Raw genomic sequence first — 26,885 nt, 5'->3', positions numbered from 1 at the left:
TTTACCCATCCGCAGTGGAGAGTGGGGACGTGGTCCGCAACCTGCTCAGTAATGCGTGTAAATGATGAGGTGGGACAGGCCCTGTCGATGGGTGCAGTGCAGGACTGCACAGTCCCGTACAGTACAGTTTTTAACGGCTCGTAAGGCATTGCGCGCCGCAAAGCTGACGTAGTTCGATGGCTGCTTGTCCGCGCCGTACGATGTGACAGCAATGCGGAATATACGACACTGCTCTCGTTCTGTCGACCTCGAAACACAAAGACATTGCCAGCCACAGGTCCCGGCTTGGCTTTGAACGCCATGTGCCTGCCAGCAGATGAAGCACATGAGCAACGAAATGAGCTCGATATCGTCAGGCATCGCTTGAGCAACACGTCTGCCTGGGCCGCTATCACATCGACGGTGCGGCGCAAGGGCGACCCAGTTCCGGCTCGACAGCCGGCAAGTCGGGGCATGCCAGACATTGCCCCGTGCTGCTCGCCGGGATGCTCCGAGTATCGTAACTTTCGCGTTCTGTCTGGTGATGAGCCCGCGGTCGTGGCATGGCCGCGCCATCAAGTTGCACAAACTCAACATGTTCACCACGGCCTGAGCCTCTCGCCTCTCCCATTCCGTTTCCGTTTTGCCAAAACGCGTTCGCGTTCGTATTCATGCAGTGCTCATGCGAGCGAGACCAGGTCCATGGTTCGCGAGGAGCTCTGGCCAGAACTGTTGGGCAGTGTAATTACGAGCACAGGCGCTGCCCCGTGCTCGATGCCCGAGCTCGAGACAGCAAACACAAAAATAACTCCCTGTACGAAGTACTCCGTACACGAGGTGTTATTTATGGCGGAGACGGAGGGTTCTGTCTCAGAATTATCATTCTTGGTCGCGTGCTGCTGCGCGTTGGGTCGAGACTGGACGTGGCCATGCAGAGATGATGGCTTCCTGCGGCCTGCGGAACGGCACCGCTGGGGCTGCAAAGCAGAGTTCCGCTAGGTACTAGGTAGCTGATGAGGTGCGAATATGTCACGGAGTACATACTGTACGTACAGTGGCCCTACCAGGAAAGAGTGGATGACAAATTGGGACAGCGTTGCTGCAGCTTGAAGCCGTGATCAGATATGCTCGTGTTTAGGGTAGGCCGGCCGGATACACCACTCCAGATCACAAGTTCACCACCACGCAGCCCATTTACTGCGTCAATCAATCTTGATATTCATAAAAGAGACCGTGTATAAAGGGGGTTTGCCAGTGTAGAGCTCGAAGGCACCGACTTGACTGGCCCGGCCGGCGTCATCACCGCCGCCGCGTCACCGCCGCTCCCACAAGCCCGGGGGCTCACGGCTGGTGAAAGACCTCCTCCATGGGCCGCCACCAGCCCGGCTCGCCCGCCTCGGAGCTCGTCGCGCCCTCCACCAGGCTCTCCTGCATGGCGTCCGTCATCTTCCACCACTCGCGCACCTTGGGGTTCTCCGCCATGCGCTGCATATCGCCGGCGAAGTCGTAGCCAATGTACTTGAAGGAGCTGAAGAGCAGGCCGTTTTTGTCGTCGTACCAGATGGAGTCTGGGGAAGCCAACATAAAAAACAAGGTGTCAGCGCGCGCGGCACACGTCAGTCGCTCTGGAGGGGGGATAGGAGATAGGTATTTGGCCTTGCGTACAGTCTTCCAGCCCGCAGTCCTTGATCTGCTTGAGCACCTCGGGCCAGACCCGGGCGTGGCACTCCTTGTACTCGGCGACGCACTCGGGCCGGAGGCGGACGACCTGGCCGAAGCGCCGGCCGGGGTTCTTCATCTTCATGGACGCGGAGCGGTCGCGCATGGGCTGCTGCGCCGTGGACTCGGTCGGGGACGGGGGCTGCCACATCTTGAGCTGCTGCTTTTGCTTCGTCTTTGTTCTCTGCTGCCTGCCGCGTCTTCCGTCTTCGTCGCCCTCGTCGTCGTGGTCGCTCGTCGGTCTTTATACCGACTCACCGAGCTAAGCCTGTGGGGAAGTGGATAAAAGCCGTCGGGAGCTCTGGGGTGTGTGGATGTCGTGTCGCGCGCGGGCAGTAGCTATTTCGTACTCGTGGTCACCGCTGCATGTAGGTAACACCGCCGTGTGTAGAATCTCGCCAGATGAGCCACAGCTCGGGATGAAGGAGAGAGAGAAAAGACAAAATCGATCGCGAGACTGCAGCAGCGCCCGCGCGAGGACAAAAGTAATAAGCTTCCCGTCCTGGTTGCTGCTTGCTCCCCCTCCCTCCACCGCCGCCCCCGCGCTCGCAGCTGCAAGGATGACGGCTAAGACATTTGTACCGCGCGCCGCCACGGCCGAAACCCCGCAGGCGTGTGGTGAGGGGTCGAAAAGGGCAGGCAGCCCGCCCGTGTGCGTGTGTCGCACGTTACGTCAGGTCTGGCGCGCGCGCAGTGTTCGGTGGGATGACGCGCCTGCCTAGAACGGACTGCTACGTCTGCTACGTTGCCGCAAAGGCCGCAAAGCATCGGCGGCGGCGGCGGCGGCGTCGGCTGGCTGGCCGGGGTGGGAGGGATGGAGGGATGGAGTGGTGGTTGGGCGGCGCGCCGGACGTGGCGGGAACGGTGGCGGGGCTGGAGTCTGGAGTCGCTGGACAATGGGGGTTGTATTGTCGATGGGAGGGGCCAAGGCAAGCTCCGGCGAGGGTTGTCGATAGGCTATTGGTAGCTCGTGCGAGGGGAGGAATGTGATGTGTGGTGACTCGCTCGTAAGACGTGACGTGCGAAAAATAAAAAGTCAGGTTATCGAATTGTCACGATCATCGGGGTCGGCAGAGCAGACGGGCCCGACGACGTTGCGAGGCATCCACGTTCACTACGAAATATAGACGATGGACGGAGCGTCGAGACTCGAGACCCAGGTCCAGCACCGGCTCGATGAATATCAGTACACACTCCGGGCATCGCGCTTTGGCGAGCCGGACTTCTTGCAGCTCCTCCACCTATCTCGCATCTCCTCCCAAGTCGAGAGCACTAGCCAAGTACAGTTTACAACACACTCGGCGCCTCTCTTCGGCGATCCGGACCGCTCGCGGCTTCTGCCCGTAGCTCCTTCTCTCACTGCTCCTCTCGCACCTACTCCGCCACAACTCCTCCGCTCGCCGCTCTTCTTCTTTTTCTCGCAGCTCCTGTCGCGTCTACTCGGACCACGCATCTCGACGTCACAATCCTTTCTCGCCACAGCTCATCCTTGTCATCATCGCCATCGCCATCGCTGTCCTCCTCCTCCCCCTCCCCTGCCTCCTCCTCGCTGTCTTCAATCACGATCGTCTCTGGAGGCGAACGCGGCGTACATGGCGCCGACAAGGTCACAACCGACCCGCCCTCTGCTTCGTCACCATTCTCGTCTGCGTCCATTACATCATCCCCAACGCGGCTCTCAACATCACCACTGTCGGCCTGCAGGCAACGTCAGCTTGGCTGCCAATTCCGAGGCGCAAAATACTTACTGATTCGCCTGTCGCCCTTTGCTTAGGAGACTGGTCGCTGGCCTGGAGCTTCACGTCCATCCAAGATACCAGCCGCATACCCGCGAGATCGCGCTGTGCGAGCATCAACATCACCACCACCGCAAAGAAGACCACGGGTATCGGATTCGGGAACCTGACGCTCATCAGGTAGGCTGCCTGGCCAAGAGACAGCCAGCTCCATGACGCGAACGTCCACACGACGGCGACGGCGTCGAACGCGAGCTGCTCCCGGACCGTCGCCGCCGCAAATTCGCGCCAGATCTCAGCAATAAGCCGCCTCTGGCCGTCCCTACCATCAGGCTTGTCCTCCTCGCTGTAGCACCGCCTGTTGTTGATGCGCGCGGTCCAGAACCCGTGCAGCTCGTGAAGCTGTCCCCAGGGCTCCTTGGCGCAAAAGGCAACCCACCGGACCGACACCTCGCGTGCAACTGACTCGTCCACCTTGAAGTACTCGCAGTGCGTGTTCTTGAACGAGCATCCCGGGTCGACGCGAAAGTTGTGCAGCTCTCGCTGGATGAGGTCTTCGGCCTGTTTGGCGTGCGCGATGAGCCGCTTCGAGTTGTAGACGACCCGCACCGACTCGTGCTTGCACTGGCTCAGAATCTCCGTTTGGCGCTTGCCGACGCTTCTTTCAGAGTACCCGATCTTGATGCATTGCACCGACGTGCCGTTGACCTTTCTGGTGACGGCAAGGACGTAGTTGACTCCTGGCGGCCGCTTCGCCGCGGGCGACATGATGTAGTCGTTTATTCGCGAGTCAATCTCCTCGGGCGACTGCTTCTTGAACGACGACGACGTCCGTGACCTCGCAGGAGGGCGGCCGGCACCTTGGTAGCTGCTGACCGATCCTCCATCGTCTGTCCTTCCGCCAGGGCTCGACCCGCCCACGTCGAGCACATCGTCCTGGGCCGCTGCTTTTGCCTTTGAGCCCCGTCGCGGCTTGGGACAGGGACTCGCGTCTTCAGGCACAGACAGCTGCGTCTGCTTGCTAGACTTGCCCGTCGAGCCTCGACTCGAGGTCCTCGACCTAGTCGTGGCCGCAGACGAAGGCGACAGGAGGCTGCTGCGGCGGTCCGGCGTCTCCATTGTGTGTTGGAGGGCAACGGTAGAGCCACCGGATCAAACGAGCGGCCGCGTTCTATATACCGTAGCTTCGTACGACCTGGCTCCCTCCCTCCCAGCCATCCTTTATAGTCGTCTAAGCGCCGGCCTCCTTGGCGACCCGACCCGGCCGGGTGTCGTTATCGTGGGGGCGGTGCGGGGAACGCGGGCCGTGCCGTGTCTGTCTATTTATGGCGAGGCACACTATCGCGTGCGCCCCTCAAACGGCCCTTGAAGTCGATGCCTTTATGGCCTCTGCGAAAGCGATAAATAAGTATGTGGCGTTGAGCGCATCGGTGATGCCCGTACGCCCTTGCTATACAGGAGCCGCAGGGCCGTTCTTTCAATGGCTTAATATTTCTTGTATATTGAGTTAAGTAAGGACTTCGTAGGACGATGCAGCCACAAAATGTGCATAGCAGGCCTACAGGAATTAGACAGCGTTCATACGGCTGTCTGCTTGCCTACAAGGGTTGGGTTGCTCATAATCTCTCTCATAACCTCTTGCTCCTCCTGGCCACTTAGATCTCCAAATGCTTCATCCATCTGCTCGAGGGTCTTGCCCATAGTCTGTAAGGCACTGTCAGCTTTGCAATCGTTATTCGCGTGATGATGTGAAGCATTACTTCTGGAACGAGAAAGTACGCCCAAAGGGCAGCAAAGCCGCAGAAGCAGGCGTAGAAAACGTATGTGCCGAAGCCGATGCCGTCAATCATGGGCGGGGTGACGACGCCGCTATGACTTTCTGTTAATTGATCGATCTATACCATCCTGTAAGCACCTTGTACTTACACTGTGAAGTTTGAAAGCCAATTGATGGCAACCGAGAAGGCAACACCCTTGGAGCGAATACTGACGGGGAATACCTCCGGCGGAAGAGCCCATCCGAGCGAAGAGTAAGAGGCGCCGAAGACGACAATGAACAAGAAGGCCATGGTAACGCACGCCCAGCCTGCACTCGTGTTCTCGGCCCAGATGCCTCCATACTTGCCAACGAGCACCGCGATAATCACGAAGCAAGTCAGGTTGCCGATGCCACCGCCAATGGCGAGCGGCCGTCGCCCGATTCTGTCAATAAGCACAAAGGCAATGCATACACCGACGATCTGAAGCGCGTTGAAGATTCCGGATAGGATTAGCGACATGTCGTCAGATTGGCCAATGTTTCTGAAAAGTGTCGGAGCGTAGTAGATGAATGCCTATGTTTACAGGATTGGGTTAGTTTTCTTGTTGACTCAGTGTTCAGGATGGTATCAATCCGGCTCACATTCACGCCTTGGAGCTGTTGGAAGAAGCAAACTCCTACACCAACAGCAGTGCGCCTCCACCGCTTGATCGTGAAGAGGTCAAGCCACTGCACGATCTCCAATCTGAACCCACGGACTCCAGGATGGCGGCGCTCTAGCATCACGGCCTGGAATTTGACCTCGGCAAGGATACCCTGGTACTCGGCTTGAACACGCTCATCCGAAGCCGGAAGATTCCGCAGCTTGCTCAGGCTGTCCAAGCAGTCTTCGTGTCTGTCCTGCATTGCTAACCAGCGAGGCGAGTAGGGAAACAGTTGGATCATGGCGCCGAGGATAAGGGCGCAGGGCAACTGCAGCGCGAAAGGCACGCGCCACGAGGCGTCGCTTGCAATGTCTTTGCATGCGTACGAAATCCAGTACGCGATTGTGACTCCCGAGACGATTGCGACTGACTCCAGGACGAGGAGAGTTCCGCGGAGATGGGGTGGGGATATCTCAGAGATGTACTGCAGCCGTGTTAGTCACGGGAGGATCATGTCGCGAAAAGGCGTTGGGTCGCTCACCATCGGGGCACCCAGAGCAAGTGTCCCGGTTCCGATACCTCCGATCGTCCGTCCTGCAACAAGCGTCCCGTAATTGTAAGCGGCGGTCTGGATAACTCCGCCGATGGTGAAGATTATGGAACTCAAAAGGAGGGCCTTTTTCCTGGACCAGCGGTCGGAAACGTATGGGTAAAACCAGCAACCGATAAAAGCGCCGAGTAGAAGCATGCCGGTCATGAATCCCTTGCCAAATGCGGTTTCCGCTCGCGGAATGACTGTGTGGAATTGCGGGAGGACGTTGATGATACCCATGACGCCCTGATCGTAACCGAAGGAGAAGCCACCCAAAGACGCCAAGAATGCAGCATAGAGGACGTAAGGGCCCGAAGAGAACATGCCTTTCACGCCGCCTGGTCCATACGGGATGTTGTGCGCGAACAAGTCGATTCCGCCATGGGCTTTCCCTTCCGTTGGCATCTCCCGGTGTTCCACGCAGCCGTCAGCCTGGGATTTGTCACTGACGCCCTCCATGTTGAATGACTCGATGAACAGTTACGTGTTGTACAAAGATTCTGGGCCCAAGAACAACGAGCTGTTCATGCTCTGTGGTGATATGAGAGCAAGTCAACACGGGCGAGTGAGGACGCTCGCTCTTATAATGACCAAGGGCGACTAGGGTTCTGCGCAGATTGTATGGTAACGCCAGGGGTGACATGAACATGGCGTTCGAGTTGTTGGGTGGCGCACCCTTGATGCCGTGCGTGGTAAATTCCCCCACTGAGCACAGAGACTGCGCACAGACGGCTGTGAACCCATGAACATGGCTGACACCGACTTTTGGCTTGTAATGCGAATCTACGAAGCTTTTATGGCGTTCCGGAGACTAATCCTGCGTTTACTGGTTAACATTGGTCTGAGTTGCTGGAGGTTACGGAGGTACAAGTACCGTGGGGAACATGAAGCCGCGACCGCGAGGCAACATTGAAACGGAGCCCCGTCGGTCCTTACAACAAGTATTGGGACATTACGTTATTGCTGGTGCTTGTGATTTGCTAAACACTATCATAGATCTCAGTTTTCTATTTAGAAGGCAGAGGTTTCAGCAAAGGCTGGCCCGACTCATCGAAATACACAGGTTCGCCCAGACGGAAGGAGTGCTGCAAAGCGCATGCGATCTTCCCAGCCTCGTAGGCATCATCAGGCGAACAGGACAAAGGACTGTCATCAAGCACAGCGGCGGCGAACTCTGCGATGTCGTTGATAAACGTCTTGTCGTAGAGAGCAAAGGCGTCAGGAGTCGAGGTCGTGCGGACCCCGTACTCGTCCCGAATCTCGACTCGGTTCAGAGTTGAGTTGCCGTTAATTACGGAGTGACCCTTGGTGCCGCACACGCGGGTGGAGGCTTCGAACCCGTTGGTGATGGTGCGGCTCAGGCGAGCCTGGAGAATCTTACCGTTGGCGAACTCGACCAGTCCCCAGGCATTGTCGGCATCGCCGAATTTAGCAAGCTCGCTGTAAACAGCTTGCTGGCCGAATGCGATCACGCGGTTGACTTGCTTCTTGGGGTTTGGAATGTTCTTCTCGACGTCGAGGAAGTACCGGCCAACATCGATCTTCGGCTGAGTCAGTACAAAACATCATCAAGGACCTCCTCAATGGAATAACTTACAATGTGAATACCGGCATCGACGAATATGCCACCTGATTGCTGGGAGAATGCGACGTAGAAACCTGTGGAGTTGTCAATTCATTGATCTTAGCATGATATTCACTATCATAGAGTGCGTACCATCCTTGTCCTGCGGATCAAGGCACGAGGCCTCGACAGCATGAATGTCTCCCAGCAGGCCGCTTTTGACCATGTGCTTTGTGGCACGGTAAGACTCATCATCTACAACGCGTTAGCTTGGCAATGATATCGGAACCGTAACACTCACAGCGGCGCGAGAATGGGAGCAAGAACTTGAGGTGAGGCTTAGAAGCAGACTTGGCCACGACCTCCTCGGTAGTGATGATATCCACTGAGATTGGCTTCTCGCACATGACGTGCTGCATCAATCGTTAGCGTTTGCGCACCGAAACAGACAAGTGGTAAATGGCATACCAGTTCCAAATCGAGGGCAAGACAAATCAAGGCAGCGTGGGTTGCAGTCGCAGTGGAAATCAAGACAGCCTGCGCACCGCTATTCTTCATGCAGTCCTCCGGATCCGAGAAGAACTTGACAGAGGGCGGAAGGTTGGCTGCAGCCCACTCGTTGGCACCAGGTTTGGTGTCGCATACGGCCACAAGCTCGATGCGCGGTTGCTCAAAGGCTAGTATCGTAGCCCGACGAGCACCGAGACGGCCCAGGCCAATAAGACAGAGCTTGAGGCGAGGTTGAGCGACCATGGTAGAGTCGTCGGACCGGCGTAGTGATCTATCAATATGAACGAAGACTTCCGCCTTAGTAAGATCCCATAAAGAAGTTCAATGAAGCAACATGAAGTAGACATTGTCATGGTTCAGGCCATGTGTTGGGTTTTTGAACATATGTAGTTCCAGGGGCTGCTTTTGCCAGTCACAGCAGCGGACAGAATTACTCTGTCGGGACACTGCTGTACACGGCGTGGAGGAGAGCGAGATCCCCCACAGGCCACTGGACACTCTTCTACTCGTACAGTCAAACGGCAATTCTCCCCGCTCGAAAGGCAATCCCCCCCACTCGAATGGCGAATCTCCACAACCGGCAGAGGCTCGTCCAGGTCCGTGCCCGCTTCTGTTGGGCGCACGTTGGGGCGCATAAGCTGACTTTCTCTACTTCATACTTGAAGACGGAATTCTGGCCCGTCGAGTGGTGAGCCAGACTTGGTTGGCTGAATCTTGCAAGCAATGCACTGGCTTACTTTAGGCACTGGTGCTTCTGTGCAAATGGCGGGCAGTACGATGGCCTGTCTTATGCCGAGTGTGCACTAACACATGTCACAGGACGGGCGCAACAATTCCCAAAGGGCAATGCGATTGGGAAAAGGATATTCATGGACAATTTGAACAACTATATGTCTCTTACCAAGTTGGAAGAGGAGCCTCGTAAAACATGGCAGAAAGAAGATTTCCTTAGAGTCTATGTGAATGAGCCTATCTATGCACTTATGCCTTGTATGGGGGAGGCGATATGCCTTCCTTCAGTGCCTTCAATCGAAGAGCCAGCACCCTTGACTGGTAACGTGTCATGGGCAGAAAGCCGACCATGATCCAGAGTTTGGACACCCCAGTCTCTCTGAAAGCATTCCTGTACTCGCCTTCCTCATCAATACCCCAGACGGGACCAACCTGGTCAGCAATCCTGGGGCCCAGGGTGTCGCGAATCGAGTCGTTCAAGTTGGAGAATCCCGTCGCGAAGACGATCAAGTCAAATTCACGCTCACGCCCCTCGCTGAGGATGACCTTGTTCTCTGTGAAGCGCTTGATGTAGCCCTGTTCGACCTTGATCTTGCCATCTATGATGTGCTCACAGGCGCCGGCGTCGAAGTAGAAGCCACCGTTCCTCGTCTGGCCAAGGGTGCTGTTACCAGTGTTCCTCTGGCCACGCCATGTCCTCAGACCTCGCGCGTTGAGCGCCTCCAGCAAAGGCTTGTCAAGGTCTTCGAGCACCTTGGCGTTACGCCGAGCAAGCTCCTCGCCGGGTCCCACGGGGGTGGAGAAAAAGATGCGATCGTGCTCCTCGGGATCGCGACGGTTGCCCTCGGCGTCCGGAGCAAAGCCACCAAGCAGGAGAGGAACAGAGTGTGTGAGAGACATGATATACGTGGGCGAGCGCTGAAGGAGGGTCACGTCAATACCGCGGCGGGAACAGTCGAAAGCAGTGTCAAAGCCCGAGGAAGAGGTGCCGACCACGCAGACCTTCTTGCCGACAAAGTCACGAGAGCTATCGTGAGCAGAGGAGTGACGAATTTTACCACCCTTGAAGTGGTCCATTCCAGGTATATTCGGTGTATATGGGACGCCGCAGAGGTAAGTGGCCATGACGACGTGCATAGGGTGCAAAATCCTGGTGTCCTTGCCGCCCTTATTGATCTTCACCGTCCATTTGCCATGGTCGTCTTGCTCGGCGTGGGTGACGGTTGATTTGGTCCAAACATTTAGTTCCAGTGCGGAAGCGTACCACCCCATGTATGTGCCCTGCTTCTGCGCAGGGGTATACGTGGGCCAGTGTTTCGGGTAACGGAAGAAGGGCAAATCGTCTGCCCAGTGAGGGAAGTGAAGAGAGAGATACTCGTATCTCTTCTTCCAGACATCTCCGATCTCCTCATCGCGCTCGACAATAAGGCAGTCGAGGTCGATTGCTTTGCACCGCGCAGCCAACGCAAGACCGCTGTCCACTGTCAGTACAATGCGGTAAGCCTGCCTGAAGATCGCGAATCTTACTTCTGTCCACCGCCAATGATCAAAACCTCTGGGTCCGCCGCATCGACCTCCATCGCGCGCTGCGTCTCCCAGCTAACAGTCCCGGTCATATGGCCGTCGGCAGGAGCCCGCTCCGGGAATTGCTTGAGTTGCTCGGCGACTGTGTGCATCGTGTAGATCTTCCAGCCATCCTTGGTGAGGACGGCCTTGATGACGGCCGAAGCGACGACGAGCCCTGTCTCGAACGACACAACAAACTGCAACTGCGCGAAGTCATCGTAAGGCCGGTCAATTGTAGGAGCCGGTTTGAGGAAGGCAAAGTTGAACGCTTTCGTAGTTGGAAGGATTTCCTGGGCAGCCTTCAGAATTGCAGGGCGGAAGTTGAAGGTTCGTTGGTCCCAGGTGAAGGAAAGCTTGTCGCGCCACACACCTGAGTTGTTCGTCAGACTCGCCATGATATGTTAGTAGGAGGCTGTTGGAAAGGGAACGTACCGGACTCGAGGAAAATATCCGCAAAGCGAACGGCGTCTCCAGCCCCTAGAGCGTCAGAAAGCCGCTTGACGATGCGCTCGGCTTCAGCCTGCGTGTCGCATTCCTGGGGGATTTCGATCCCGAGCACGTCGGTGGTTGGAAGAGGGTGGTTGTACTTAAAGTCGTACATGTAATCGTCTGCCACAGGAGGGCGTTCTGCAGCACCGTTCACCTCCGCCTGCTTGGAGGCAGCCTTGGCCTTGACGGCAGCGACATCGACGCGGCTATCGCGCAGCTCGACGTGGTCGGCGATGGTATGGGGAGCCATTCTGAAGTCTATGCAATGAAGCTGTTGTGGAACAGATTGTGACCTAGAGCGCGGCATCGCCCGCTTTCATAGGCATCTTTGTACCGCCACGAGACGGGAATCGACCCTCTTCTTCATATCTGCAGTCTCCTTAAGGCTTTGGCCAGGCGGGGAAAATTACCCCGTAGAGTTAGACGAGCCCCGCGGCGATGGGCTTACACGTCTGGACAGGGAAGCCGGAGGGAAACTTCGGTGGGGAGTCTCTACAGATCATCTGCAAGATTCCGCCCAATTGCAAACGCTAGTTCACGCTGGGCAGAACGTGGCTGTTGCAATTGAGCGGACGGCCATCAGTCAGGCGGAGGACGATCAACGGAACGGAAGGCAAATGACCCGGTAAGGTGCATCAACGCCTACCTCCACATCGACAAGGCAAATACGTTGCCTGCAGCTATCGAGAACCCCTTCTATCTAAAGAGGCTGCTGTAACTTACGCGGCAGTGTCGGCTTGTCGTGTACGGCCGGAACGAACCCTTCGCAATTTGCCTACTCAAGATTCGCACCCAGATGATCACTCCCAAACTGACTGGTTCAGTGGCCTGCGGAAAAAGTCCATATCAACACAATATCGGGCTGGCCGATCCGTTCAGGCTTCTATCCATGACGTCGAATGTCCATGTTCCCGGGATTGTGTGCCGATAACATAGTCCGCAACAAAAATGATCAAAGCTGTGGGTTCGAAGCCTTCAATCGTCCTCGATGTTCTCGCTCCACTGTCGCTGTAGCGATTCGACGAGCACCGAAGTTTTCCAGCCAGAGCGCCGACGCCATTTCTCTAGAAAGTCGAGGGCGGCCCTTTGATCGGCCGGGTGGTGTAAGTACGCCCCCCAGACAGCCAAACAGTGCCTCGCAGTAAACCAGGTGTTTTCGGCCCTCTCATTCGACGTAGCCAGGCCCAAAACCATGAATAAATGATGCCGAATCCGTCGTGCTGTTGCTCTGCTGTCGGCGAGATATTCGTGTGTGTGGACAACATCTCGTGATCCTATGGCGTTCAGGATAATCTGGGCTATGTGGTAATATTGTAAGCCAACGGCATGGTAGGGCAACAGCATCCAGACTTCCGGAAAGCAGCGGCCTTCCTCTCGTGATCGTGCTCGAAAGTAGATGGGCTGGTGGGATGTCGGTTTGGAAATGTTCCAATCTGCAATCTCGGCTTCTGATAGTGCTAGATTGGCAGGGTCCCTCGGTGTAGAGAAAGCGCGTTTCAGGAGGATTGCAAGGTTGAGAATTGATTGGCTCGCCCAGGAATAATCGTCATCGCGACGGATCGAAGCAGAATCATGGAAGCTGTCGAGCCCAGTCTTGATGGGTGTTTGTGTTGTCAGCGATATGTAGATATCTTCTCTTAAGCATAGCCAGCATGCGGCTTCGCCAACACCGCCCATGATGGAGAATTCTGGAACCATGTTCAGGATGCGAGAAGCACCTTCCAAGTGGAAGCGATTGTCGTGCTCTAGATATTGTTAGCGTCCATACGACAATCGCCGTAAAGGCTCAACTCAAGATGTGCGTGGATCCAACACCCTCGAGGACGGTGGTCGAATCATCATTGAGCATGCCAAACGAGCAAGGTGTTCAGGCCAACCTCGGCTTCAAGGAAGCCTGAATAAATACGTGAAGGGTGGAATCAAATGGTTTACCGACCGTCCATTTCCTCATTCTGTCTCAGTAGAGCAACCGCGGTCAAGACGCTCTCGGTAATTTTCTGACCACCGGACATTGACGGTATGAGAAGGTTGAGGCATCGATTCTGGTAGTCCAGAGCCTTGCCATCTCCATCTTCATCATCCTGGCATCGGTAGAAATGGCGTGCTGAGAAGGCGCAAACGGCGTTACGAATTATGAGATCTGTAAACGCCAGTCGTGATACAACTGTCTCAAATGTCCGGAAGGGATCCGCGATGTCAGTCCATTGGGCCATGTGATCAGTAAAGTTGCGGATGAGGAGCGCCTCAATCGGAGTCAGAGGTGAGACAAGGTCCACGAGGTGCTCAATCGGGGCCCTTGTCAAGGGCTCAGGCAACGGCGAAGTATCGTCTGCCGAGTATCCTAGGAGCATGGAATCGTTTGAGCACTGATATGCCACGTGGCTGCTAGTTTCGTTGTCTTCCCCAGCACTCTCTGCTGACATATCCTTGCCCGAAGAGCACCGGGAGGGCGACAGTTTCTCGGGCTCAGGCGGAGGCAGCTCTCTCTCTCGATACATGGCGCGCAACTCCGGGGTCTCGTCGTGGAACCGGGCCGGGCCTCGCGGTAGCGGACACGGGTGCCACTGACCCGAGGAAGCGCGAGACAATGCCTTCTGCATTGGATGATAGCGAAACGTGAGCGACGGCTGGCGTACGCATTCGATGCCGGCGTTCTTGCATTGCAGACAGCCAACTTCCTCCCAGTCGCACTTCCGATGGCGAAGCTTGCAAGCCTGGCAAACTTGAGTCGGTTTCGTGGCTGGGCCTTTTTCGGGGACTCGCATGTTCCCAAGCGAGACCGCTGTCCGGGTCAAGGAGGATTTGGTAGATATGCAGCAAATAGAGGCAGCTCGATCTCTCCGGCTGCTCTGCCGATGCAAGCCCCGAGTTTCCCCAGACTTCGCTTTCTCGCCCAACCCGATGGTGTTGGGCGGGGGCGCAACCAACTAAATGGGGCTCCAATTCAGTTAGTAGCCAAAACGTGGGACAGTCACGACTCACGACTCAAAAAGTGCTTAGGTAGGAAATGATTTGCACTAACCTTGAACACTGATATTGCATGAGACCGCAATGAAGAATGCATCGCGATATTGAGTTTACTCTCTGTGGCTGTCCACATCCAGAATTCGAGCTTCTGGCGCTGCAAAATCGGGTGCCGAAGCCTTTGCCCGTGGCATGGGCCTGAGCGTGCTTTGGTGCATATTGGAGCAAACCTTGGGCCCTGCCCGCGTTTTTTGGCCAACGGTTAGTGGCACGAGACTCCCCCAGCTGGTCGGGTCCTCATAGCTCTCTCGGCCTCAGTCGTCTCATGTAGCCAACTCTCTTTCCTTTCATGTTATCATAATTAGACTACATGTATTGCTCGTTCAGCCCTCTCGTCAGAAAACAATAGTAGGCCTAAGTGATCTCATCGGTTGTATAATAGTTCCTGGCTCATCTGGACACCGAGGAATCATCGTGGGTACCCATTAAGACCCATGGGTACCCAACCTTGCATCCCAGACAGGATCCAGGGTGCTAGACACGATGTCCGACAGATTGGATCTGGCGCCGAATCCTCGCTGCAGAGTCTGCAGAGCCATCGTGCGCATGATCAAGACGCCACTTCGACGTCAGTTCAGCCAGAGCATATCATTTACCGAAGACGAGGATCCCGTGTCGTGGAACTGCGCGTTCCACGAGCCGCTCCTCCACCTTTCTAACCCCCATGACAATGGCATCATCTCGCGCGGCAATTTGAGCCTCTCGAAGTGGAAGGGTCAGCCTGTGTTCAGAGTAAAAAATACAGTGTTGCATCTTGCGCGTCGAGACAACGTACCGTGCCATTGGGGCATGGGCAGGATCCTTGGACATGAATGGATCGACCTGGATGTCATCAAGGGCTTTATCGACAACTGCGCGCAGAACCACGGGGCCATCTGTGCAAAGTTCCCGTTTGGTGACGCGCCGAATGCCATCGACGCCCCTCGGCCCGCGTTCCTAATCGATGTCGATGCATCGTGCGTGGTTGACGCATATGATGCGGCAACCGGCGAACCGTTCACCATGCTCAGTTATGTGCGAGGCGACCAAGGAGATCACATCAGTCTGACCACACGCAACCTCAAGGAGCTGCAGCAACCCGGCGGATTGAAAGCGCTCGGAACGTTGGAGTTGATTCCACGCACGTTTCGTGATGCGATGAGTCTCGCCGCGCTCCTCGGGATCCGATACATCTGGATCGACCGGCTCTGCGTACTGCAAGACGACGACGCGCACCGCCGGTCCGAGATGACCAAGGTAACCCTCTTGTCGGTCTGCGCGGTATTTGTCATTGCCGAGTGCGACGGCACGAATGCCTCGCACGGCATAAGGGGCATTCGCGAGATTCCCGACGCGCAGCCACGCTCCTTTGCACAGAAGTGGGCCGCGTTTGGAGATGGCGAGGCGTTTGTGCGCTCTGCCGCTGTCCGGCGAGGCCATCAGGTTGAGGCGGGCCGCGCGTGGCGCGATGGCGTCACATACACGTGTCAGGGCGACACCTTTGCCGAGACGGTCCTGGCCCGCCGCGTGCTGCGGTTCGAAATGGGCACGGTCCAGTGGCGATGCCGGTCATGGCCGACGTATTGCGGCGACGAGGAGCAGGATGACCATATGTGGGAGGACTGCGCCCATCGCTGCGACCGAGCGAGATGGCTTTGCCAGATGGACTGGCCAACGGTGATCGAGAAGGAGGAGGAGTGGGACAGCGAAGAATCCGACGATGACGGGCTATCGGACGGTGGACCACCGCACTGGACGACGGCACTGGCTAAGCCATGGCCGGGGGTGAGAGAGTACTACTCCATGCTCATGGACCTGACCGCACAGAAGAGTGTCAAGCCCAGCGACATGCCCACCGTCCTCGGCGGACTGGCGGTTACCTTTGCGAGGTGCTTTGAGGGCCGTATATTTTGCGGCCTGCCCGAGACATTCTTTGACGCCGCCCTGCTTTGGAGAATCCCAGCGCGATCAGTACCGTCGGGCATAGCCCCGAGCTGGTCCTGGATGGGCTGGGGCTCGCCTCCGAACAGCCAATATCCCTGGGGCCTGTGGCACGCACCGGAGATGTACGGCGTCGACCACCCCGCGATCAAGGACACGGCTAGCGTGGAGATTATTCCCATCGTTGAGTGGGCGGTCGGGGACGAGGCTAACTGTGCGCCGGACCGCCGTCTTCCTCTACAGAGCTCGAAGTGGCATCTCGCCAGGGAGGCCTTTCGCGATGCGAGCACGCCGCTTCCGCCGGGTTGGGTCCGTCAGCGGTTTCACCTCGATCCACTGTCAAGGTCGTCCGTGCCGAGGGGCTTCGCGACCGAAATGGTGTGCAGGCTGGTCGGTCCGGAGCCGAGCAAGTCCTTTTGGTATCCCATTCCGATGGTAGATACCCTCGGCTTCTCCAATGCTGACCCTGGCAACCCCCATGGGCAATTCTCGAGCAAGATTGTCAACGGACCATTCCATTACTTATTCGGGACAGTAAGTATCAGTCGAGGCCATTTCTATGTCCACGGCGCGGATTGGGCCACCGGTACGGGTGACGTGTTTGTCAACATTGTCACCCAAGAGGGCAGGTCGCACACAGGCACCCACGTGCTGAGAAATGAGGCCGGTCGCGTTGCAGGTGTCTTGGAGATGTACGACCTGGACCAGGACAGCGGAGAAAAGGCCGCGTCGCAAAGCCGCGTCCCTTTGGACCTGATCGCCATCTCAAGAGGAGTCACTCGGCAGACCAACCAGGGCTACCCAGAGTGCGCCGCAAGACAAAAATTGAGCAACTTTCAGGACGATTCCTGGTATGAGTTCTACAATGTGGTCTGGGTTGTGTGGTCGCAAGGAGGAGCGAATGTGGCGTTGAGGAGAGGACTGGGCCGAATCCCAGTAAAAGTGTGGGATAAGTCTTCGACGGAACTCGAGGATATCGTATTTGGTTGAGGGTCCTTGATGCGGAAGTACGCGTGTAAACAGAACGGGCTTACAATGCAGGTCTGTGATGGCTACTACGACTGGATTGTGGACTGTCGAAGCCACAGCGACTCCAGTCACAAGGCCGCGATTGCGTAGGAAGCCAGTAAACTGCTGAGCATCGAGAGTTCGCACATTGCCGCTCCCAAGACACACAAGGTTCGCATTGGAGTCCTCTGTGCAAGTGTGTACAGTTTCACAACGATTTGCGTGATTGTCTTGGAAATGACAACGAGGGAGCTTCCCTCATCATTATGGGGCGATGATTGCGGGCAGCTATTAAGTCCGTTAGCGAGCCCATCTCCAAAGTCGGGCCCGATAGCTTTGCCCGAGTGCGACATCTGCGCTGGAGGTGTACATCAACCTGGGTAAGCCAAGTGCCGGAGTGCAACGGCAATGAGCATCGGGATGTGATCCGTAGTCCGCCCCGCACACCCCTGATACACCCACCCTCCGTGTGCGATTGTCTATCGCACATTACCGTGTGAAGCCTGGGAGGTAGCGCCCGGCATCGAATGTTTAGCCAAGCAAGAAAGAACGCGGAGGGCTGTTTGGACCAGGTCATGTTTGAGACGACTCATCGGCATATCCGCTGAATCGCCTACTTATCTTTCACCTATACTGTGCCAGTGTTCCCTGGAGCCAAGCCCGAGTGACACTCAATCCCTAGCTACTCGACATGGAGAACATCCAATATCTGACTAACGATGCAATTCACAGCCTGCTGATAAACTTGACCAAGAATGAGGCTATCAACTTCCGGGCGACCATCGAGCAGGCGTTGGAGGACTTTTCTGTCGGGGGCGAGCGCCAGTACCAGCCTGAACCCAGCGGCATACTCCGACCCAACGGCCAGAAAACACTATTCCGACCCTTCACCTCGGACACCAGCGTGGGAGCCAAGCTCGTCGTCGAACCACCTCCCGGTCCTGGAGGCAGGAAAGAGCCCCTTCACGGCATTCTCATCTTGATGGATGGGCAAGGTAACCCCACTGGGGTCCTGGCGGCCGAGGAAGTGACTGGCTACCGAACATCGATGAACGTCATGGTGCCGTTCTCTTGGAGAAAACACGTCAACAAGATCGTTATTTTTGGCGCCGGCGTGCAGGCTTTGTGGCACACACGCCTCATGTTGACGCTCAGGGGTTCCGAAATTGACACCATCACCTATGTGGGCCCTCGAAGAGACCAGGTCAAGGCACTCATCGAAAGGGTATCCAAAGAGAACAAACCTCGTTCGGGTTCAGATTGCTCCTTCCACTTCATCGACTCGACCGCTGTGGACTTCCATGAGCATATTGAGGCACGTCTTGGCGAAACCGACTGCGTCTTCTGCACGACACCTTCCACGACGCCCCTGTTCCCCGCTAGCTACCTGACCAAGCGAACGAATGACGACCGCCAGCCTTTGGTCTCTGCCATAGGCTCTTGGCAGCCTCACATGATCGAGCTGGATCCCTCTTTGTTGCGCCATTGTATCGACGCCAAAGGCGGGTACAACCCTGTCACCGGAGAAGCCAAAGGAGTAGTGCTCGTCGACGACCGGAACTACGCTCTCGAGAACTCTGGGGAAGTTATTAAGAGTGAGATCATGGCCGAGGACATGGTCGAGCTAGGTCAGATAATCGCACTCAGGAAGGGAAGGATGCAGCCGCCAGACGAGGAGCACGCCGAGCAGGCGGACCGCTTCATCTCGGAGGGTTTTGTTGTGTACAAGAGCATTGGCGTGAGCCTGACGGACCTGGCGGCTGGCAATGCCATCATCGAACTCATTCAGAGCAAGCAGGGTGGAATTGACATTTCCAGTTAAGCAGACATATTGGTGAAGGTCTACAAATGCAGACTGTCCGAGCGCGGCGTGCCACTTGAAGAATGCCGCCATTCTTTTTTCCCATATGCCAAGTCGGCTGTAGCATGGCCAATCCACTCTGCTTGCTCCATTATAAAGTACATATTGGCATAGACCTAGACTAGACTACGATTCAGCACCGCTTTCCTGACACTCGTGTTGACAACATTCCCAACCCCGAATGCTGGTACGATCCGCAGAATACGCAAGGGGACGGCAACCGCCATGCTATCTCGAACGGCTGCCAAGCGCCTCAGGAGCGGAACGCGTCCCTGTCTGTTATAGTGATCCAAGCCGAGGAGGTGGATCGGGGTCGTGATGAACTGGGCCAGGGCAGGGAGAGCCATCTGCGCCGCTTTGAGGCTCACATCCTCTGATCTCAAGACGCCGCCATACGCTCCCAAATTTGCGCTAGCAGCCGCGCTTGAAAGCCATTGAGCGACGGAGACTGGCATCGTAAACGAGGCGTACACCGTGACGGCATCTCGCAGAACGAACAAGGCATAACTCTGCGGGGGCACACCGAATGCCAACGGCCGGGAACCGAAGATGCGGGCCAATTGGCCGTCCTTGTAAGTGCAGAGCGCTGTGCTGACTGCTGTCGTGCAAACGAGTTTCTCCGTCGTAGACGACTGATGCGCAGGCGGCAGCGCGTTTCTTTTCGCGTGGACCGAGTCGACGAGATTTGCGGTGGCGAACGTGAAGAAATAGACCCCAAAGATGAGCCGGAAAGGCAGCGATCGTACCAGCACTAAAGGATTTCTGCCCATGACTTGAATCGAGGCCCCGATGCAGGATCTTAGTGAGTGTCCGGTCGCTGCGCGAGTGACGACGGAGCTGGTCGAGGGACCTCATTAGTACGGGTTGGGGGTTGCGCCGTTTGGCGATGTGCAACCCTCCATCGAGAGATGTTTCAACTTTGAAGGCGCAGATTTCCAAGCTTACCTGTCAATTAATGTCACCAGCGGCGAGACCAAGAGAGAGGCAGTGGCGGCGGCGCCCAGGTCTGCAGACATGGAGATCGTTCGAGTGGCTCCTCCATAGGAGGCTCCTTCTGTTTGCAATTTCTGTCGCCCGGTCATCGTAGATAAAGCCGTCCAATTCATCAGAGAGGACTGCCATCGAAAGCGTCACCGGCTGGGCACGTAGCTACCCCGACCGACGAGGTGCTCGCTGGCCCTGTCCATACATTTGACGGGACGAACTTGCCCCGGGGTCGGAACATTGGCCTGGATGAGGCTCCCTCACATGCCGCACTCTGCAACTCATACTTACATGCGCGCTAGAGTCGGATACGCAGCCGTCGCGACATGTATCATTATGGCTCAGCGCCTGCATGGATCGGTTGTCGAAGCCGACCCCGCCATCCGGTCATGATGCAAGCTACGGCCCCACTCCGGTGACCCCGGGCCCGATGTTTCGGAGGGTGGCCGTTTATCATGCGGCTGTTAAGAGGCGCGTGTCACGGGAGCGGAGCAGTATTCAGTGTCGCCTATTAGAGCCATGTCGGCGCCCAAGATTACAGAAGCGATGGGAGGCGGGACAAGATCCATCACAAAGACAGTCAAATTGACGATTTTCTTGCTGGCCAGGAGCAAATAGACCCTTAGCTGTGTCGGGAGTATGTTATGGCACCATTAGCTAAACTAAAAGGTATCGCATGGCGGTTGGGAAATATATTTCGCTGGCCGTGGTGTCAGCTGCGCGTGAAGGGGAGCACGCGTCGCCCCATTTCCCTCACTATTGCTAAAGCTGTTGTCCTGCTCCTTGCCGCAGCATCCTTGTTCTCCTCGGCGCGGCGCAACATGTACAAAAGGCATTCCTGGAACGTACCCCATATAGAGTACTTGTAGACTCCAATGCCGGGGAGACGACGTGCAACGTCGGGTTCAGCCTCCAAGGCAGTACCGCTAGCTTCTGCGGACATGCTTTCAATCTCCTCTGTCAGCTTAAAGGACAGCTCATCGGCCATACCCTTGAGCTGCGCAAAGGCCAGACTTCTTAGGCCGGCTCCGTGAGCTGCAGGCCCGATTCCGCGGGTCAGAAAGCGCTCCCGGTACAGTCTCAGGGCTTCCCTGGCGCTATGTGTGTTGTGAGTAGCGAGCATGAGATCCGCGGACCAGGTGGCGCCTGCTCCGTTTTCGTCGGCCAGGCTCGCTCCGTTGCTCCCAACCAGAAGCCGCACTGCTTGATCATACTCGGCGTCGGTGTCCGCCTTTGTATCGTGGAGTAGATCCCGATCGGGTTCAGAGTGGATGTACGCTCCTCGAACCATCTTCACGCCGAGAACATAGTTGTTCTCAATAGAGTGGTGTAAGTGGGCTACCAGTTTGGAGACCCCAGCTTTGAGATACCTGATCCCATTTGTAAGTAAGGTGGATTCTATCGACACGCGCTGTGAGGAGAGAAAGGACACGATGCTCACATTTGATACGTATTCAGAACCACGGCGTGGTCGCCTTTATTAAAAATCGGCATGATGCTCTGAAAAGTTGTCAGCCCCAGGAGTGATGAAACGGCGGTCATGCTGCCTACCAAAGCAACGTGATCAATGGTAAGCTGGCGTCGTGTGTCTTCGGCATCAATCAGGACTCTGATGCCACGAGACTTTGCAGCAGCACAAATCTTCGTTAGAGCATCCTTGAAGACATTCACTTCCGCCGAACCCCGTCTCAGAGCTTCCCCGAGGCCAAAGGCTTTGGAACGCTCAAAGACGTCATCCATGCACCTCAGGGTTGCTCTCCCAGCTCCCGTACATCGCACGCCGAGGTAATCTCCTTGATGAAGCTTGTCTATTGTTTCGAGATTGGAATGAACCCATGACTGCAGCTCCGTATCCTCTGCGGTGAGTTGCGCGCTGGCGGAAGATTTGCTGCTGTCGGCGGCTTCTCGGGCGAAGGAGAGGATGACACCCCGAACGCCCATTCGCCTCAACTCATCCACGTGCCTCTCAATCTCCGACTTCGTTTCGCCGATGCAAAAATGGTTGTAGAAAGTTCTGCGAGCAATCCCGCGCAGAAGTGGGATCGAGTCGACCCAATGGCTGTGGCGCTTGACTGCACGAAGCAGCAGCGAGAGTGCCGGCTGGGGTAGTGAGGCGACAGATAGAACTGCAAGTGATCGGAACAAAACACTAGTAGGTAGGCCACGTAAGCCGGTTCTTTTTATCGCCGTGGTTGATGGTGTTGCTTCAATAGTGCTTTCATTATTTATGGACGCGGCTTCTTTTGAGTATAACCTCGCCGTTGCGAAAGCTGGACGAGATGGGCGCGTCAGCAAGGCAATGGAAGCTACCCTCTGAAGCCGACCAGTGACGCAAGACATGGTTGTCAAGACAAGCTAAAGATTGAAGAACCGTCAACGTTTTCAAAATAGATTCTGTGATTCAACATGAATACGAATGTACTTTGTTAATATCTCCTTGCCTGGCTGGCTGTTCTATGGCCCTTCGTCGGAGCGGCTCAAATGTGGGATCCCGTCCTAGCCCCTGGGAGTCTGCGAAGTAGCCCACATCCTCTTTGGTTGCCGGCATGCACGTCCCACGCACAGAACTTTGTGGGCGGAACCTTGTGACTACGTGGCTCGCGAATATGTGATGCGGTTGCTTACACCCGCCGGCTACTTCGTTGCAACGAGGTTACCGCAAGCGAGGATGGGGCACATCAGGCGTTTTTTTTTTGCCTTTACCTGCCACGCAACCCCGAACCCCCATGTCTCCAGTATGTGTGTGTGCCTCCAACTCGGGCTTCGGACCAGCTCCGAGGGAGCGCACAGACAACCCGTGGGCGCTGTCTTTTCCGATCGGCTCTGCCGGTCCCTGGTCCGGGGCGTGTGCGGGGAGCCGGACTCTCGGTCCAGAGACCCCAGCCCCCAGGCCTTGACTGCACCCCTTTTCTCACCACCCTCCTGATCGGTACGAGTCCGTTGGCTGAGGCATCATGGCGCGTGTCAATATAGCGGGAGATTCAGATATAGGCTCCAGAGTCTACGTAGATCCTGGGCTAGACGTACATGTAGCGTGCAAATACTTACGATTTGGGGAGTCAGATAGACTAAGGTTGGCCTACATGTATCGGGAAGGGGAACCTGTCGCTGAACTTGTATACTATGGGTTTAACAAGCACACCGCAACCTTGGCAATGGACATGAACCAGGCTCGGACAAACTATGCGGGGCCTGCGCGAGCGAGCGGCGCTGGCATGTCTCGTCGGTAATACATGAGCGGTCGCTGTGGGTACATATCGTGCTGCAACGCCTGAGTAGAGTCTTCTTTCGAGCAGCGCCACGGGAGAACCAATCTATTTATTTACAGAATGGCAATCGGAAAGTCATCGCCCGTCGCTGTCGTCGGAGGCGGCGCATGGGGTCTTTCCACCGCTCTGCACCTCGTCGAGTCCGGATATACAAACGTGACAGTATTTGATCGATCCCACAGCGTTCCGTCGCCGTATTCAGCGGCAAATGATCTCAACAAGATTATCAGGGCCGAGTATGAGGATCCATTCTACACCACCCTGACCTTGGTAGGTATGTTCCTTTGCAAGACCACTTCCTCTTGACAGGCGTTCTAATCATCGGTCGGGGCAGGAGGCAATTGAGAGGTGGAAGACGCCTCTGTTTGGCCCGAATCTCCACCAGACCGGATACATCAACTGCACGTCGGGTCGGGCTCCTCAAAGATCGGTCGACACCCTTGCAAAGAACTTTGCGTCCGCCTCATGCTTGCCAACCTTTGCCAACGAGATACGGATCCTTCGCGAGAAGAAAGACTTCAACAACGTTGCCTGGCAGCTGACGGGCGAGCTCACTGGGTTCAACGGCTACTTTAACCGCCTTGCGGGTTACGCCCACTCCGGCAACACCCTGGCCCGTGTGCAGGCGTTCTGCGCGTCGAAGGGTGTGCGGTTTCTCCTCGGCGAGAGAGTCGGCAAAGTCGAGGCCTTCATATACAACGTGTGCGGCCGCTGCACTGGAGTCCGCACAGCCGACGGGAGCACCCATGATGCCGTCGTAACCATTTGCGCACTAGGAGCTAATGCTGCAACTCTGGTACCGAGCATTGGGAAGTTTGCGATCGCTTGATGCTGGTCGGTGGTACATATTCAGCTGACAGCGGACGAGGTGAACCTCTTGCGCGGTATACCTGTAGTCAACGTGCGGGACTTGGGCTTCTTCTTCGAACCCGATCCCCACACTCGTCTGTTAAAGCTGTGTCCTCTTGGAGGGGGCTACACTAACACCGGCGTCGACGGTGTTTCTCTTCCTCCCGGGAGTGTTTCGGAACCAGGCTGGGGTAGCTTCGTTCCGCCTGATGATGAGCGGAAACTACGAGCCCTCCTTCGGGAAGTTCTGCCGTGGCTCGCAGACCGGCCCTTTGTTGACAACAAGTTTTGTTGGTTTTCCGACACGCCAGACTCAGAGTATTGCATCGACTTTGTTCCAGGCAGCTCGAACTCGCTGGTCGTTTTAGCTGGAGACTCCGGCCATGGTTTCAAGATGATGCCCACTGTGGGCAAATGGGTGCTGGAACTGCTTGACGCAGGGCGGCAGGCCTTGCCCCGTTGGCAGTGGAAATCGAATCAGGGCAAGGCCGCATGGGAGGGAGGAGTGAGCTGGCGCGTAGGGAATTCCAAGGAAATGCGTGATTTGATCGGTGAGTAAGGCAAGATTGCAACCGCACGCTTATGAGGCGGGTAGACTATTTCATCCACATGTAGATACGCCTGCCCTTAAGACAGAGATGGCTTCTAAGTCCCGACCGAATACCCCCAGATCCAGGCCTGGAGAACAACTAACCAGTGCCTGTCCAAACAGGGAAGCATATACTTTTTGAGACTGAAAGATACAATACAGTTACGACCATGAAGTATCGATATATCGACGATAGGTGAGCTGGGTCAGGGCCCGGACCGCGAGGCTTCACGAACAGATGACCAACGGCTAAACGTATCGCGACTCCGCTCCTCTCAAGGGGCGAATCGGTGACGGCGACGGGGGCTCATTGCTCTCTCATCGCCCTCAAGAGACCGGTGTCGGGCTTGTCCGAAGAAGGGACATGTGCTTGACACGGACTGCCGACAGAAATTGATGCCCTCCGCCGTTCTAGACTGCTCGTATGTCCAGACCGTTACCCCTTGAAGCGCGATCCAACACCCTGGTACCGCCGCACGTCCCCGATGTTGCAGGACAACCGGATTGGAGTACTGGTGCCCGGGCCATGTCGACTACAACCACACCCCAGGCCCTTACAGGCACTCGAAACTGGAAGGCAAGAAAACGGTTCATTTCCCCGCAATTGCCCTGGATCGAGTGCCACAATTTCCCCAACGTTATTCATCGATATCTGGGGACCCCAGAATCGCTTAATCGTAATGACGTGGAGCCGTGCGTCGCGACTGGACGCGTTAGGAGCAGTCGCAACGCCGTTCGACTTCGTACTCGTTGCAGGTCTATATTAAGACTCGACGCAGCCGCTCGCATGGCCATAGGTATCGCTACTGCTCGACCGTTACAGAGCCTCGGATGACTTCGTCTCCGAGATCCAAGTTCTAAATACCTGGCCCAGCATATTACTACGGTGCGCGAGTCCCGAGTAAGCTACTGCAATTCTGTATCCAGCCGTCACGCGCCCCGTACCTTTCGCATTCCTTGCGAAGCCTTTAACCCTACGCTCACGGCTCCATGATGGAGAAACACACATCTTCAGAACTTACAATCGGGCGCGACGCACATTCACATCCAGGTGGAGATTCTGAGCATGTGGCTACCGCCCATGATGCCGTCTTCGGCGAAATCACGGACAAGGGGCCCAACTATCGCAACGTGAGTATCAACGCCTCTTCGTCCTGTGCGTAAACTGGCTTACATAACGCCTTCCAGGTCGGATGGCTTGGGACAACTGCCCTCATGATGAAGACTCAGATCGGCCTGGGTGTCCTCTCCATACCGGCCTCCTTTGATGTGCTTGGACTAATTCCTGGCATGCTTTGCATGATTGCTATCGCAATAATCACCACCTGGTCCGATTACATCATAGGTGTCTTCAAGCGTCGGCACCCCGAGGTATATTGCATCGACGATGCTGGAGCTAAGATGTTTGGCCGCGTGGGACGCGAGGTTTTGGGTATCGGATTCTGTATCTGTAAGTATATGTTACCCTTGCTCGGTACAAATGCCCACCCCTAACCCCTCGTAGACTGGATCTTCGTTGCTGGATCAGGAATGATCGGCATGTCCATTGGTCTAAACGCAGTATCAACCCACGGCGCATGCACGGCCGTATTTGTCGTTGTTGCCGCCATCGTGTGCTTTGCCTGTGCAAGCATTCGAACCTTGGGGCGTATCAGCTGGCTTGCCTGGTTTGGGCTGGCTTGTATAATGACCGCGAGTGAGTACTAGCAGCCCTGTTGCCCCTGATATATAAGTTAATCACTCCCATAGTTCTAGTTGTCACCATCGCGGTCGGGATCCAAGACCGGCCGGCAACTGCGCCCCCGCACGGCCCTTGGGCCTCCGACTTCAAGCTCTTTAAAAAGCCTACGTTTACCTCCGCTATATCTGCTGTTTCCGCGCTCGTCTTTGCCTACGCTGGGACTCCTGCTTTCTTCAATATTGTCTCTGAGATGCGCGACCCACGCCAATATACCCGGTCGCTGCTTGTTTGTCAGTCCGGCGTGACTACGACATATACCGCCATCGGGTGCGTGGTCTATTACTTCTGCGGATCCTACGTTGCCTCGCCTGCTCTTGGATCCGCGGGCGTGTTCATGAAGAAGGTTGCGT

The 26,885-nt window shown here is 56.1% G+C and overlaps 10 protein-coding genes across 10 annotated transcripts; 3 read left to right on the top strand and 7 right to left on the bottom strand.

Moving 5' to 3' along the window:
* Positions 1 to 1,320: 1,320 nt before the first annotated feature.
* PLICBS_001540 (uncharacterized protein) lies at positions 1,321 to 1,849 on the bottom strand (the record flags this gene model as incomplete). The annotated part of the gene is made up of 2 exons (XM_065599853.1): positions 1,321 to 1,547; positions 1,645 to 1,849. The coding sequence occupies 2 exons, from the start codon at positions 1,847 to 1,849 to the stop codon at positions 1,321 to 1,323; spliced, it is 432 nt and encodes a 143-aa protein (XP_065455925.1).
* Positions 1,850 to 3,072: 1,223 nt separating this feature from the next.
* On the bottom strand, positions 3,073 to 4,553 carry PLICBS_001539 (uncharacterized protein; the record flags this gene model as incomplete). Its single annotated transcript, XM_018317380.2, has 2 exons — positions 3,073 to 3,396; positions 3,447 to 4,553. 2 exons carry the CDS (start codon positions 4,551 to 4,553, stop codon positions 3,073 to 3,075), a joined length of 1,431 nt encoding a protein of 476 aa, XP_018182905.2.
* Positions 4,554 to 5,012: 459 nt separating this feature from the next.
* Positions 5,013 to 6,888, bottom strand: PLICBS_001538 (uncharacterized protein; the record flags this gene model as incomplete). The annotated part of the gene is made up of 5 exons (XM_018317381.2): positions 5,013 to 5,138; positions 5,195 to 5,303; positions 5,361 to 5,767; positions 5,836 to 6,321; positions 6,379 to 6,888. The coding sequence occupies 5 exons, from the start codon at positions 6,886 to 6,888 to the stop codon at positions 5,013 to 5,015; spliced, it is 1,638 nt and encodes a 545-aa protein (XP_018182906.2).
* Positions 6,889 to 7,436: 548 nt separating this feature from the next.
* PLICBS_001537 (uncharacterized protein) lies at positions 7,437 to 8,746 on the bottom strand (the record flags this gene model as incomplete). Its single annotated transcript, XM_018317382.2, has 5 exons — positions 7,437 to 7,970; positions 8,027 to 8,088; positions 8,147 to 8,248; positions 8,295 to 8,406; positions 8,462 to 8,746. The coding sequence occupies 5 exons, from the start codon at positions 8,744 to 8,746 to the stop codon at positions 7,437 to 7,439; spliced, it is 1,095 nt and encodes a 364-aa protein (XP_018182907.2).
* Positions 8,747 to 9,484: 738 nt separating this feature from the next.
* On the bottom strand, positions 9,485 to 11,540 carry PLICBS_001536 (uncharacterized protein; the record flags this gene model as incomplete). The annotated part of the gene is made up of 3 exons (XM_018317383.2): positions 9,485 to 10,709; positions 10,763 to 11,171; positions 11,234 to 11,540. 3 exons carry the CDS (start codon positions 11,538 to 11,540, stop codon positions 9,485 to 9,487), a joined length of 1,941 nt encoding a protein of 646 aa, XP_018182908.2.
* A 1,678-nt stretch (positions 11,541 to 13,218) lies between these two features.
* On the bottom strand, positions 13,219 to 13,788 carry PLICBS_001535 (uncharacterized protein; the record flags this gene model as incomplete). Its single annotated transcript, XM_065599852.1, has 1 exon — positions 13,219 to 13,788. The coding sequence occupies one exon, from the start codon at positions 13,786 to 13,788 to the stop codon at positions 13,219 to 13,221; it is 570 nt and encodes a 189-aa protein (XP_065455924.1).
* A 1,009-nt stretch (positions 13,789 to 14,797) lies between these two features.
* PLICBS_001534 (uncharacterized protein) lies at positions 14,798 to 17,224 on the top strand (the record flags this gene model as incomplete). The annotated part of the gene is made up of 1 exon (XM_018317384.2): positions 14,798 to 17,224. One exon carries the CDS (start codon positions 14,798 to 14,800, stop codon positions 17,222 to 17,224), a length of 2,427 nt encoding a protein of 808 aa, XP_018182909.2.
* A 709-nt stretch (positions 17,225 to 17,933) lies between these two features.
* PLICBS_001533 (uncharacterized protein) lies at positions 17,934 to 19,064 on the top strand (the record flags this gene model as incomplete). The annotated part of the gene is made up of 1 exon (XM_018317386.2): positions 17,934 to 19,064. One exon carries the CDS (start codon positions 17,934 to 17,936, stop codon positions 19,062 to 19,064), a length of 1,131 nt encoding a protein of 376 aa, XP_018182911.2.
* Positions 19,065 to 20,849: 1,785 nt separating this feature from the next.
* Positions 20,850 to 21,581, bottom strand: PLICBS_001532 (uncharacterized protein; the record flags this gene model as incomplete). Its single annotated transcript, XM_065599851.1, has 3 exons — positions 20,850 to 20,863; positions 20,937 to 21,457; positions 21,529 to 21,581. The coding sequence occupies 3 exons, from the start codon at positions 21,579 to 21,581 to the stop codon at positions 20,850 to 20,852; spliced, it is 588 nt and encodes a 195-aa protein (XP_065455923.1).
* Positions 21,582 to 23,416: 1,835 nt separating this feature from the next.
* Positions 23,417 to 24,185, top strand: PLICBS_001531 (uncharacterized protein; the record flags this gene model as incomplete). Its single annotated transcript, XM_018317388.1, has 2 exons — positions 23,417 to 23,626; positions 23,691 to 24,185. 2 exons carry the CDS (start codon positions 23,417 to 23,419, stop codon positions 24,183 to 24,185), a joined length of 705 nt encoding a protein of 234 aa, XP_018182913.1.
* Between the last annotated feature and the right edge of the window lie 2,700 nt (positions 24,186 to 26,885).

This window comes from Purpureocillium lilacinum (assembly GCF_023168085.1).
Source record: "Purpureocillium lilacinum CBS 284.36 DNA, scaffold_1, whole genome shotgun sequence".
Lineage (NCBI taxonomy): Eukaryota > Fungi > Ascomycota > Sordariomycetes > Hypocreales > Ophiocordycipitaceae > Purpureocillium > Purpureocillium lilacinum.
Note: the sequence above shows the minus strand (reverse complement) of the source record. Positions and strands in the feature narration are given on the sequence as shown.